This window comes from Empidonax traillii, unplaced genomic scaffold (genome assembly GCF_003031625.1).
Source record: "Empidonax traillii isolate 1590-97213 ecotype Southwest subspecies unplaced genomic scaffold, ASM303162v1 scaffold430:size563586, whole genome shotgun sequence".
NCBI lineage: Eukaryota > Metazoa > Chordata > Aves > Passeriformes > Tyrannidae > Empidonax > Empidonax traillii.
The window spans coordinates 228,173-241,998 of NW_020955623.1; the positions used below are offsets into that span (position 1 = coordinate 228,173).

The 13,826-nt window shown below is 38.8% G+C and overlaps 1 protein-coding gene across 17 annotated transcripts in view; it reads right to left on the bottom strand.

Moving 5' to 3' along the window:
- The window catches only part of KIAA1217 (KIAA1217 ortholog), a 355,614-nt gene that overhangs the window by 72,416 nt on the left and 269,372 nt on the right, over nucleotides 1–13,826 (bottom strand). For all 17 annotated transcript variants that reach the window (XR_003572440.1, XR_003572439.1, XM_027894496.1 and 14 more), the window contains 2 exons: nucleotides 5,227–5,425; nucleotides 934–1,027 (listed from right to left, as the gene is read on the bottom strand). Coding sequence is in view for 15 of the 17 variants with exons in the window: in XM_027894496.1 (XP_027750297.1) it covers nucleotides 934–1,027; nucleotides 5,227–5,425 (293 nt within the window). In the remaining 2 variants the exon portion in view is untranslated. The remainder of the gene's footprint in view (nucleotides 1–933; nucleotides 1,028–5,226; nucleotides 5,426–13,826) is intronic.

A 13,826-nucleotide genomic window follows, 5' to 3' on the forward strand; every position in this document is an offset into this window, starting at 1 on the left:
ATGTACAATTAAGCAAATCACTTCACAGGAAGTTTTCTGTACAGTTGAATCAGTTTTGGAACACACATAAAAGCCACAAAGCAGGTAGGACAGTAGTGACATTCTGGCCCCACTGAGCTCATTTGGTTGTACTGTTTCCTGTGGACTGACCTAGGATGGGTGGGGAGGAGATGAGGTTGTGTAAACGCACCACCACCACCCTCTACTGCAAAACCAGCTGTGGGTAACATGGTGGAAGAGGAGCCACACAGCATCTCCTTCCTTCTCGGCATCAAGGTGGGAGGTAACAGCCCGGTGAAAGATAAAGGCAATGAGAGAGAGAAATCAAATGTTTCAAATGCATTCCCTATAGTTTCCTGATACAAAATGTTAACTTGAAAATGCAAATATACTCATCCTTATTCAGTACTTCTTTCAGGTAGAAAATTTCAGAAAAAACCAAAACCACTTACACCACAAAGGGTATTTATCAGAATTTCCTATTCAAAATTGTCATTTACAAAGTGCTTCAAAAGACTTGAAACTAGGTACATTTGTTCAGCCGCTGGAAACCAATCCCTGCTGAAACCTTGTTGGAGTGTACTAACACCATGCCATACTTCACTGTAAAAGGTTTGGAAACACAAAATTGGAAGATGTAAAAACTCTGAGTACCGTCTGTGTCATAAAATACATAATTAAAGGCTATATTTTGCTTCACATGCTTTAATGCATCTAAACAAGATCAAACATCCAGTTAATGCCCAGGGCAAATAATTGGAAAAAGCAAAGCAGTTAAGGAACATTACAGCAATCACTGTCAGTTTCCTCCTCTGTATATATGTTGTACAATATCTTCGATTTTATTGTTGTGTACATATTACATTTAATAATCTAAACATTTAGCATAAAAGCTGGAGGAAAAAGGAGTATAAATGCAGAACTAGTACTTACCCTTATATCTCCATTTACAGCTCTGGAAGTGTGATTAAACGCGTGTGCAGGATCTTTGTTGTAAACTTTAAGGAAAGATCGGTCTTGAATATTCCTGGAATTAAAAGAATCAGCAATGACAATAGATGAAAGTAGTTCTATTCACTTTGTTGCCCAAAAGTTTCAGGTAAAAGACAAACATAGTAGGTCGGCAGCTGATCTATAAGAAAAACGTAAATGCCATAACTTAGACACACACAAACAAACAAAAGCCTACTTTAATTCTCTTTCCCATGGGAAGTATCATTCTTTCACTGCAACTACACACCCACAAAAATTAGATAGTGTTAAGTTTCTTTCAAGATCCTGCCATAGAGTGAAAACACTTTGAAGACAATAGAGCTTCAACATTACACGGCACTCAAAAGGATTTAGTTAATATTTACATGCTTTATTGTGCACTCAGCCCACATGAATTTTTGCTATTCTAAGAAGGAAGAATATCAAAAGAGAAGCAGTCTTTCTAATTGTGATTATTCCTGAGGAAATTTTAATTATCAGCTTGTTCACAAAGCTGAAAAAAAAATCCACAAAAGCTAAAAATTCAGTAGCAGATAAATTCTTCCTCTAAACTTTATCTATAATGCAGACATTTATTTAAGGGAAAAAATAGATATTACAGAAACAAATAAATTAGCAAAAGTTTTGATGAAAGCTATCACAGAAACGGTTTAGATGAAAAGCCCTAAGAGAATACTTTTGTTTAATTAGGACTGTAGAATTTGTCATTGATTAGTTCATTTTTCAAGTACTGCATTTTGGAAAGAGTTAGACAACAGTACTTTTTTATTTTGTCTCAAAACCTACTGTCCGATAATTTTATGGCTTTGACACTTGCCCTGAGTTCTGCTGACTTCGGGTTCACATTTTAATCAGTAGCAAAGCCTCTGATCTATGCTCACCTACATCCTCTCAAAGCTGAGATTCTAAAGTGAACTCTAGAGAATTTACTTACACATGTGACTGAATTCCTTTTCTCCAGGTGCAGCTACCAGTCTAGTGAACTGATCTTAATCACTGGGATTATAATTTAAAAATGAAGGAAAGGATTCTTGGGCAGGTCCAATTTCTTTCTTACGATGTCATATTACAATCAGTGATTGCTTTGAATGAGTAGCTAGTCAGAACTTGTGCTGCTGTTGTAGATGTCAAGTAGTTATTAAAGAAACCCCACAGCTTAAGAGACAGATCAGTGCCTTCTGTTTAAGAACTGGAGAGCTGATGAGAAGTTCAGTATTTATGAGTGTTTACTTGTAGACTGCATAGGAAAACAGCTACCTTGCAGCAAGTTCAAGTTCTTCAATTATTTATGGTAACATAAACTGTTTTCCATCTTGCAAATGTGACCCTTTTGCTGTGAGACCTGCACTGGGAGTCTCAGTTACTATTTTCTGCCTTCGACTTGGAACTATGTTCTTTTTGATACAAAGCAAGTTCTCTCATCTTCCGTTCAAGAAATGGTATATTATTCATTTAAATACATTTTATCTGCTGTCTTTTCTGTCTGATGGCTATGAGATGGTACCTCTACTAACTGGAGTTTCTTTTAAAAGCATTTTCCATAAATATTTCTTGTAGTAACATGACACTTTAAAGTAAAACATTGCTGCAAGGCAAAGCATCAGAATACTAGGCATTTGATCTCTGATGTGAATTGTATTTCACCTTATGTTGCTATTCTAAGATAAACATTACTGATAACAGGTATATATTACGGTACTTTTATTATTACTATAATTTGCATTACTGCATCTCCCAGATGCCCTTGGCGTGTTCAAAGGCCTCACTGATCTGTGTGCTGTATAAACACCTCAGGAATACAACTTCTTCATCAGCTTACAGAGTGAACAGAGGTCACAAAAGACAACTGGGTAGCTGCAGAAAGATAAGAGAACAAAAAGAAATTAGAAGACTGTAGTCTCTCCATTCAGAGGAGCAACAGGCAAATCCTGGGACCACAGGCATGCTCTGAGTAGCCAATGCAACAAGAGAGTGGAAAGGAGACCAATGCAGTGGCTTTGCAGGTGTCTGTGGGGAACACCTTCCAAGCACATTAAAGGGCTGCCTGAGAGAGAGCATGAAGGCATTTGTTTGAAAATTAAAGATACCTAGAGTTCAAGTTCGCATTATTCACCAAGTGGAAGCAGATGGCACTTGGTACTGAACAAGAAATGAAAAGCAGCACTGAAGTGGGCTTGGAGGAGCCCTTATAATGAAGACAAGTAGTTTGTATTTAATGAGACGGAGAAGATACAGCCAGAGGACAAGTGAAAAAAAATGCATGTGAAACAGTATGCCTGTCAAACTAGGAGAATGTTGCTTCATTTGAATGGGTAAGAGCGAACAAGATTACCTATTACCTGTGTCAACTGCTGAGAAAAGACGATTACAGTAGCTGCTATTAAAAAATTCATTAATTAGATGAGTGTTTTTACACTATGTGATGGGAAAGGAAAGGCTATATTATAGGGATGTTCGGCAGAAGAAAAATCTAAAATCTATTCTGGATGCAGAGCTCTGAATCACTTTACTGAAAATACTGGATTTTATAGAAAGATAATGCTTTGTCTCTAATGATTAAAAAAAAATAAATAAAAAAGGAAGAAAAGGGGAAGGAGTATGATTGCCTAATGAAAGGCACAGAGGAACATGAACCTCTGAGGGAGATAAAGAGCTTAAAGAGTTGACTGAAACCCCTATATTTCACACAAGGAAGAAAGAAGAGAAGTGAAAGAAGACACAGCAAGCAAAGGAGAGAAAAATGATAATTCATTTCATCTGTCCTCTGAGAGGAGACACTGGCAAGATCTTGTAAAGAGTAAGGAACAGAAATGGAGAAACTGTTGTGGAAATTATTCAAAGGTGGTAAAAACACAGCTAGTAGTGTATTCTTTGGACTCCAGTAAGCTGGAATTGCTGAGGTTTCCTAAGTGAGAAGGGTGGCAGAACTGAGAGAATTTTGTTACAGAGGAAGTCAGCTGGGTTGTGGTGTTTCCTCCAGAAATACTCTATAATACAGGTACAGGAGCAGAGGAAGCAGATATTGAGATTGAGCCAGGCCTGAGGTTGGCAGAGTGATACCTGCAATGGGAGCAAGTGAAAAAAGGCGGAGTGGCATTAAGATAATCAACCACCACATTCTCGGGGGCAGGGAGGAGATGAAGTCATAAACTTCTAGTCTGAAACTTGAGGGAAGATGGAGGGATAAAGTGAGAGAAAACAAGCTGATGGGCCAGATGATAGTTGGCAATAATGCACTAGGCAACAGAGATATAGTAACACCTATCTTGATTCAATCAGTTGATTTCATCTTGTGAAAGACTGTTTGATGTGTAAGAAACTTGGATAAATGATGACTGATGATGGTGATGATGATGCAAAAAATCAGATGGGTCTTTACAGAGATATTACAGTGGTGAAACAGGGGTGTGGGAATCTGTAAAGCAAGTAAGATTAAAAGAAACTGAAATCTAAGAGGCTGGCTGATGACAAGTCACTGGACAAACAGTGGATAAACAGCCTGAGGAGAGCAAGAAAGAGGCGAGAAAATGGAGTGTGGTGTTGTTCAGAGACTAAGAACAGGGATGGGAGAATTGGATGTGGCAAGGCTAGAAAACCTCCAACTTGCTCTTTCAACTGCAACATGATATGGAGAAACACCTGAGCCACAGGATCTCCAAAAGAAACAAGGCAGCAGTGGACTTCTCGTACTCCTGTTTGTATTGGCCATGGGAGGAAAACATTACAGTGTATCTACACTGCAATTGCTGTGTTGAACTCAGTTTGTGTTATGTGATGAACAACTGAAACTGTTGTGAAGAAAGAAGTGATGTTCATGTTTGTTATTTCAGGTTCACGAGATCAGGCTTTGTGCTACAAGCAAAGAAAAAATCCAGTTTTTCTGCACATGTTTATTCAATATTCTGCACTTGAAATAATTATGTCTCAGTTAAAATTCAATAAACATTGTAAATATGTGAACCTATATGTTTTATATGAATATTTCAACAAGGTATGCCATTTATCAGTGGCTTGTGCATTTGGATGTTGCACCTACAGCTCAAGGCACTGTCAGATCAGACCTTCCATATTACTCAGACACCGCTGAACACCACTTTATGGGTAAGGCCACTCTCTGTCAGATACTTATCAACTCCACTCTCTTTTATTCTGTAAGTGCACCACAAAACCAAAAAACACACAAAAACCCCACAAACAAACAAAACCAGCAGCTATAATTCCGTGTTTACTTACCTCACATCGCACAATTCATAGTATATGTTTCTGCTCTCATCCTTGATGTAAATGGCGACACTCGGCGATTCCAGCATTTTCATTGTCAGCTGCTGGGGGAAGGCACTTACAAAAAGGGCACGAATTGTGTCTGTGCTTGTGATTTCATTTGGCATCCGCAACTGCTTTGTTTCATCTCCATACTGAAGGTATAATACACCTACAAGCAAATGTAATAGGAAGTTACATATTCTGAAGTGCATAGTAGTGATCTGATTTCAAAGTCTATGTGGAACACATACCAAGCCCAAAATGAGAAGAGAAAAATCAACTCACAGTTGTTAAAAAATAAAGCACATATGACATTTTCCTTTTCAACAGGCTATTGCAATAGAGCATACAACAATGATATGGTTGTGCCTTGATAAATGTGTTAACCCCAGTACTCAAAAGACTCTTATTGTTCTTCAATTAGATAAATCAGAAATTTACCTTAAGGAGGCTAATGAAAAATCCCAAACACACCAAGTCTACTCTGCATTGAAAGTTGTTGGTAAATCACAAGGTACTCTTTATAAAAGTAGTTGAGGAAGAAATTTATACTTTTATAGCATCCAATTTTCCTTATACATTAATTTTGCATTTTAACTTCATACTTATCAATAAAACCCCAACCCTTTCCAGACTTTCATTTTAGCACTAGGAATTTTATACTCACAATTCAATTTGGTGGCATTAAATAGGATAAAGCCCCAGGTGAAACTCCTAGCAGGAGTAACATTGCGGTCTCTCACAAAAACAAGAGCAATTTTGGATTCTTTCAGTTTTACAGCACTGCAAATAGTCATGCTTAGCACTCAGGGAGAAACATGAGTAATCTTAGGTGCTGAATTGCAAAATGTGGACATTCCTATTCACCAAGACGGAAAGAACACCATTGTCATATAGCTATTTTCAGAGAATGACAGGATCTGAGAGGCTCAATAATGGAAAGAAACACAGATAATACAGACCAGGGACTGAGTGAAGGGGTACAGAGTACCCCTTCCACAATGCCTCTGGGCCCTGCCAGGGCTATGCTGACTCCTGTATTACCACCAGGTGCCTGTATTCCACTGGCCAGTGCTGCATGGCTGTGACCCATGAGCGTTGCTGCAGACCAGCTCCATGCTGTCGCAAGCTTCAAAGCCCTCCAAGGACTGAAGCCCTGAGAAAGAGCCATCCCAATCAACAGAAGAAATCAGACTGGACTTGATGGCGTTGATTAGTTCTAACCATGCTGGGCCTGGCTCCTAAAAAAAGGTCTTCGCATGAGCATATCAAATGTGGGAAGGCTTACTAGGATGCGTACAGCAGGAAACAGGAAACCTGACACAGGACTGCAACCAAACTGTGAAATTTCCTGGGATGTACAGCACTAGGGAGAAGATCAGAAGCAAGTGTTCAGCCAGACTGAACAGAGGATACAGGATACAGAGGAAACAGCAACTGGTAAGCCCAGCTGAGCGTACATATCCAATCCATACCCTGGGTGTCCTGCCTGAACATGTATCACTGAAAGCCCACTGTGCTGTTTCTGAGACATCTCAAGTGTCTCTGTACAAGACTGCATTGTGCCAGGAGGAAATACCCTTCCTCTCTTGCTGTCTGTAAGAGATGGAACAGGTATAGCTTCTGCACTGATGTTAAAAGGTGGCAGATCACAGAATGGCACCTCTGGCAGTCATCTGGTCCACCCCCCATCCCACTCAAACAGGGACTCCTACAGCCACTTTCACAGACCATGTCTAGACAGCTTTTGAGTATCTTCTAGGAGGGACACTGTAGCCTGTTTCAGTTGGTGACTATTGCCTCTGATCTTATGAATGGGCATGAATGAAAAGAGCCTGGCTGTGTTATCTTTGACCACTCCCTTCAGGTACTTTTGTACATTGATGACATTGCTCCCCTTCAGCCTTCTCCATGCTGAACAGTCCCAGCTTTCTCAATCTTTTGTCAGAGGAAAGATGCTCCAACCAAATTAACCATCCTTGTGGCCTTCCATTGCATTTTCTCCAATCCTGAGAAGATTCTATGCTGCCAAGCCTTTGCATCCACCAATAATCAACACAGGTGGGTTAAAATTAGGCACAGTATTTTACACAAACTGGATCCACCACAGCAATTGCAGCGTAAATGCAAAGTACTGTTGTTCTCCCTTGGTCAATACAAACAGGGGGGTTGGGAACACAAGGCCCTCAGTGCAGTTACCATCAGTCATCATATTTCAGCAAATCACAAAACTTAAATGGTAACTCAGTGATTCTCACTTGGAAGTCATCAGCAGCAAGTTGGGCAGTTTAAGGTGCTGAGATACAAACACTGAGCATGAGCAATGGAAAAAGCTGAAGTCCTAGAATACAAAGAAATTTAATGAAAAGACATTTCAAGGTAGTCTTTAATATTTTTGTTCTTATGTTGTCCATAATTGGTCTAGAGCAATGAATACACACAGTCAGATGTTCGGACAATCAGTGGGAAGATAATTGTGCTTGCATTTAGGGAAGGAAGATGTTAATTTTCCTGAATACTAAATAGACCACTCAACATTACCTAGCCAATATTTCATATCAGGCTCCTTTTATAAAACGGAGCTCTTAACTTAATTTTTCTAGTATTATCAAGAACTGATACTTCTTTTTTCATTAAGATTGCAATCAGAACCTTTATAAATCCTACCGCAAACTTCCATTTTCCTTTGGCTGTAAAAACTGTTTCAGAATGAAATTTAACTAGTTTTCTTTCAAAAATTGAGAGGAACTTTCCTATGAATTTTGTTTCTAATGCCAATATTTAATGAGCTATTAAACTAATTTTTTTATTATAATTCGAGATATCATGTTTCTCCATGTTCTTCTAGGTAAAACTGTCTTTTTAGTGCTCATTCAAATATTCTATGCAGCTAAACACTCTTCTGAATCCAGAAACTAACTATATATGTAAAAAAATGTAAGCAAGTTAATGATTTCAGTCTTCCAAGATGTTCAAAAACATATCCAGCTACTTGATTATAGCTTTAAGTTCTTATGCAGAACACAAGGAACCTTCTATGTTTTGGCATTTTAAACTTTTGTGGATTTAGTGGCAAACCAATTATTTTTTGGCTAAAAAGACCCACTTTGCATATCAGTTTTGCGGTTGTGTGGGACTCTCTTTTCTGCCCAGTTTAAAAGTTAGTGCAGAATGCAAAAAATGCTGGTTTTGCATTTTAGACCACTAAAAACATGCTGAATATTGAGATACTGAAACCATTAACATAAAATAAATGGTAGAGTTGAAAAATCTTCCTTATACACAAGTCTAAATCATTTCAGAACACTGACTCTGCCTGTGCCCCAATGCTCCTACAAAATATTGATCCAAAACAAATTTACAGTTGTCCATGAGACTTGGATTTTCAAAGCAAATATGTATGTTATGCCTTAAAAGAGACAGTTTAAACATACAACTTGGAGAAATGTTTTGGGCCCAATCTCACTGTAGGGGAAAAAGACATTTTCAAAGGCATAGTATATTCTTTTTTCCTTTATTCTCCCTTAAATCACATGCCCTTAAAAAACCCTACTGCTTTCCTCTTGAGTTGTCTGATTCATATCATGATATAGGAATGCTTTAGGGCATTTCCTATTTGACAGAACTAACTGCTCACTTCTAAAAATCTCTTTTGAGGATGACAAAATAAAGAGACTCAGAATTCGTTAGTTTAAGTCACTGACATTATTTTTCTCCCACACACTGCCCGGTTGAAATTCTGAACACTGTCAATACCCACAGGCTCCACTTCATGGAAGCTGCTGGAGCTCTGAGGTGTGTTTTACCCTCAGCTAAAAAATCACTCCCATGGAGATTAAAGCAAGAAGAAATAGAATAAAACTCAGGTACAGTTTTTGTTAGCAAATATTTCAGCAAAGCTGCTGGAATGACAGTTAAATACAAGGGATGTTCATGTCTCCATGTACCCTGGAGTCCCTCTTGCATTTTATGCTTCTGTTACAATGGATTCACCTCAAACATGAAGGTTGTGCTCAGTTTTATGCAACACAGGGGACTAAGAAATGCCCTGCTACTCTAGGACAAACAGGTATGAAGATAAGTGTGAATGAGGAAACGACACCATACAACTGTTCTGAAAGGACATGTCAGACATTGCTGTGGCTCCCACTTCCAGGAGCTCCAAGGTACTGCCAGTCCTGGGCTGTCCTACAGCCACAAGCCAAAGTGCAATGTTAAGCTTTTGTCATGCTGGTATAACTTAGTTGCAGAAATACCTCTGGAATTTCTGATCGTTCTTCACCCTACAGGCAAGAGACCACAGACTTAAAACACAGGCCACAGCAGAAAACATTTACATGTAGGCCTCAGTAACATAAAACTTTTTTACAAATTGCTTCACAACATTCCTGTCAACAAAGCAGTATGTTTTATAGAAGGGGAAATTAAACACCCAAGGGGCAAAAGGGCGTGTTCAAAGAAAGGTTTACAAGCCCAGATCAAACCCAGATCTGATGATGATCCTGTGAACACACCACATGATTGCCCTTTCCTTCCCTACATAGAGAGCTCTTTTAAAACGCAGTACTTTCTGGTGGCCCTTTACCAAGGGTCAGTGACAGGACTTGCAAAAGGTTTGCCATTTCTTCCAGGGATGATCTACATGAAATGCAACACAGTGCAATGAAAGACGCAGTGTTAACCTGATTTGGGCAGAGCTGAGCCCACCAGTGCTGGGTTGAGGGGTGCCCAGTGCAGCCGCCCTGTGCCTTTAGCCCAGCCAGCACAGCTCTGAGCACTGCCCGTGCTGGGGCTGCAGCTCAGGCAGGTGCACCGGATCCATGGAAGGTGTTCAGCTCAGATACCGCTGCTGAGCTGCAAAACCCACTTGGGCAGTGAGGACATTCCCACACAGCGTAATGGTGAAACTTGCCTGAACTCCCAGGGTCTAGGCTGGCTTTGGAGCATGGACCTGCATAACCAAAATGGGTTGGCACAGTACCCATACCAATAAGACCATAACTCCTTAGTTACAACTGGTAAAGGTTCGCTCCTTATGGCAAAAGCCAATGTCCTGCAGGAGGCAGGACACCAACTGGCTCACATCTCTCAGCACCTCCATTGCATACACAGTGATGACCAAAGGCTGACTAAGCACCATGTTGTCATGGTTATATTGCTAAAAATGATCTTGGTGCAGGGCATTTTAGATGTTTAAAAGAGCTTTAATCACAACTTGCTTTTGTTTAAAGAACAAGAGTTATCCTTAGAAATTTGTTATTTAAGAGAGGAAAAACATAAAGCACACAATAGAAAGAAAAGTTAAATACCTGATAAATCAAGAATAAGTAAACAAACGAGATTGCATCCTCTTCTGTGACCTTTACAAATATCATTGAGTTCACTTATATGATGAATTTTAAATTGAAAAATACTGGTACTTACATAATCCTCTCAGAATTATCTTATAATGAAGAAGAGAAAACTGTAGCAGATGAGTTAAATAACTCCTCAGTGTTACAAAATAAAATACAGTTAAAGCTTATATTTAAGTTCACAAGTTTCTTTTCTGTGAAGCTACAGGATACCCTCTGTATAGCCAAGATGTCTTGCAAATTTCTGCACTGAAATATCTTACTGACATCTGGCAACACCTTAATCCATAGGCTTCCATCTGAAGAGAAGTATTAACTGATGATAATATCTGTATTTGGCTGATGTTGGATGCTTGGGCACTGGAATATTGAAACCTTCCCACAGAACCAGAAACTACTGCTACTCTCTTCCAACACAGTCCCTCAATGTATCCTTTGGAAATTTTATGTCCAATTTGAAAAAGTCAAGTAATGAGTAAAGCTGGTTGGACTATAGCAACCAAAACCCGGATGCATTGGGAGCTCTGGAATTTCTTTAAGTTCAAGATGCAAAGCAGGGTATAACTAAAACAGGGATAAAATGTCATTAGATTAGTTTCACTCTTTACCAAACCATCAGTTAAGATATCTATTTGAGATGATGGGCAAGCTTTGTCTTTTCATGCTGGTTTAGCTTGATTTTCCACTGTAAGTCCATTGAATCACTGTCTTTGCCAAAATATCCCTCACACTGAAGTCAGCAGCAATGTTAACATGCAAAAGTGAGAAAAAGCACCCTTATTACTTCCTCATATTTATGTCAAATCATTAGTTGAGACTTGCATCAGTTTTTAAAACTAAGGATAAACTTTAAAATCGCAACAATAGCTATTTTTGTTGGAACACCTCAGGACAATCCACAGGGGATCACAATAAAAACTGCCAGGCCTTTCCTCAAAAGTCCAGTTTACAATTTTTGGTTGTTTTTTTTTTTTTTTTTTTTTTTTTTTTTTACTAAAATTCCAAGATACTCCAAATTTTTCTTTTATTTTTATTTGGCAAAATTGTCGTATATAACACTGTAAGGGTAGCACAGGCCCACATTGTTCTCAGTTCTTCATCCCCCTTCCCCCTCAGCCATCAGATAAACAGAGTAAACACATATCATCAAATTCTGCAAAAGTTATGCAGACACAAGTTTATTACAGCAAAAACTCTTGCAGTGTGGAAGAAATTCCTCAATATGCAGTTTTTACTTTCCATACCCTCAAGACTTGACTCTCCTATTTCACCACACACAGTTTCAACTAGTCTGAGGTCACTGCCATGAACCTTGTGGTATTTCTAGCCTGAAGGTCTCCTACTAGTTTCCATTAGTACTCCCTCCTGATAATCTGTCCTCCACATTCAGAAAATGTCTTAGTTCTCTCCAGGTACTAAGACAACGAAAAAGTAAATCTTCTAATGAAATAAAATCAATTACTTATTTTATTTATTTTTATTCCAGAATAGTCTGAAGAGATTTGCTCAAGGTATTAAGTTGTCTGATAACAAGTTCAATAAGAATAGGAACCGATTAGTTTATTCCACTACTACTCCTTTCTGCAGTTTCCCTCTTCTCTGCTATTTACAGTGACTTGCAATAATTTGCTACCTAAGGAAAAAGACAGATGGAAAACTCAGTAGTCACATAAAATACCTACCAAAGTGTTATGAGAAATAAAGATTTTTAACCATCACTCAAATACTAGCACTTTTCTACAAATGGATACATTTAGCTAGCTAAGAATAAGTAAAAACCAAAATGAAAATGGACATTTCTCATCTAAAGAAAAACTGGTATTTTCCCCATCTGATTCCTGATAAAACCTATGAAATAGTCTATGGCCAAAAGGTAACTTTGTCCATATACTCATGTCAGCAAATCTGTCAAATGTAGACAGTTACTTCTACCATCTAGAGAGATTGAGGGAACATTTCGGTTTAACCTAGTTTCCCAGGTGGAAATCAGTATTCTGGCAGGATGACTTTTTGGACAATAATCACACCCTATTCCACAGAATAGCCCAACTGACCATCAAGATGACTTTTTCATACCCCAACTGACAAAATAATGCCAGCAAACTTTGAAGAACATGAAACCCCTACAATACTTAATGAAAAAATAACCCAAACTAAACTCAGTGAGATGAACTGGAAATTTCATGTGTACCAGAGCTGTTTTTCAGAGGGCCCAAACGCTCTGCTATTCTGCATTTACTCCAGTTCACCTTCACCAATTTAGCACAGCAAAACCAAAGAACTACACATGCACAAGTACAGGACATGCCTGCACAGGCTCTGCTTTTGTCCACCAGAGGCTGAGCCCAACCTCTGAAGGAGCCAGTAAGCCGTGGCTGGCTCCCAGCCAAAGGTGCCATGCTGACTAGTACAATTTCCAAGGATGTGTCTGCCAAAGACTGTGCAGATATGCTAAGCATTTAAGGACACTGGAAGAAAGTATTTTACATGGGGCATTTTTAGTAACTTTTTAAGGGGCAAAAGCAAAAAAAGACAAGAAAACATCAATTAACTTTCTCGGAATACATGTTCTTTCTCTTGAATAAACACAAAGAAAGGGAGATTCTATCAAATTGTATTTCCTTTCTACATGAATCAGCTGTATCAAACACACATAATTTTGGTGATGAGTATTTTTATAAACCCTGTTTTTTAATACTAGAACAGGTAAAGGTGATGAGTTGAAGGGCAGAATGTAACCATTTTAATACTCTGTAGCCGTGAAGCAATAAAGTCATGCAGGCCACACATGCCTTTGTAGTTTTGCTCAATTTACCAAATTTTATGTATTTTAGGTAGGAATTCTCTTCAAAACTTCTAAAGTTATTTCATTTCTAAAAGGTTCAATCCTGTCAGTAGCAAATTTAGGGGTTAAGCCATCAGCATGTAAGAGCACATCTGGTTACAGCACCACACCACAAATTCACCTCTGTGAGCTCTAACAAGCAGCTTGACTTTGTGTGGTCATCACGGGCTATATTAGACAGGATCTTGGACCTGTGACCTTAGTTTGTGTAGCTGAGGAGAAGAATGCCAAGAGGCCATCTGCTAGACTTACTCCAGTTTGTCATCCAGTTTGTGTCAGGGAACCAAAACAGGACACAGTGTAACCTCATAAATGTTGAGAAGTAGGTTGAATAACCACTGCACTTGACCTGCTTGCTGGCTAAATTTTTC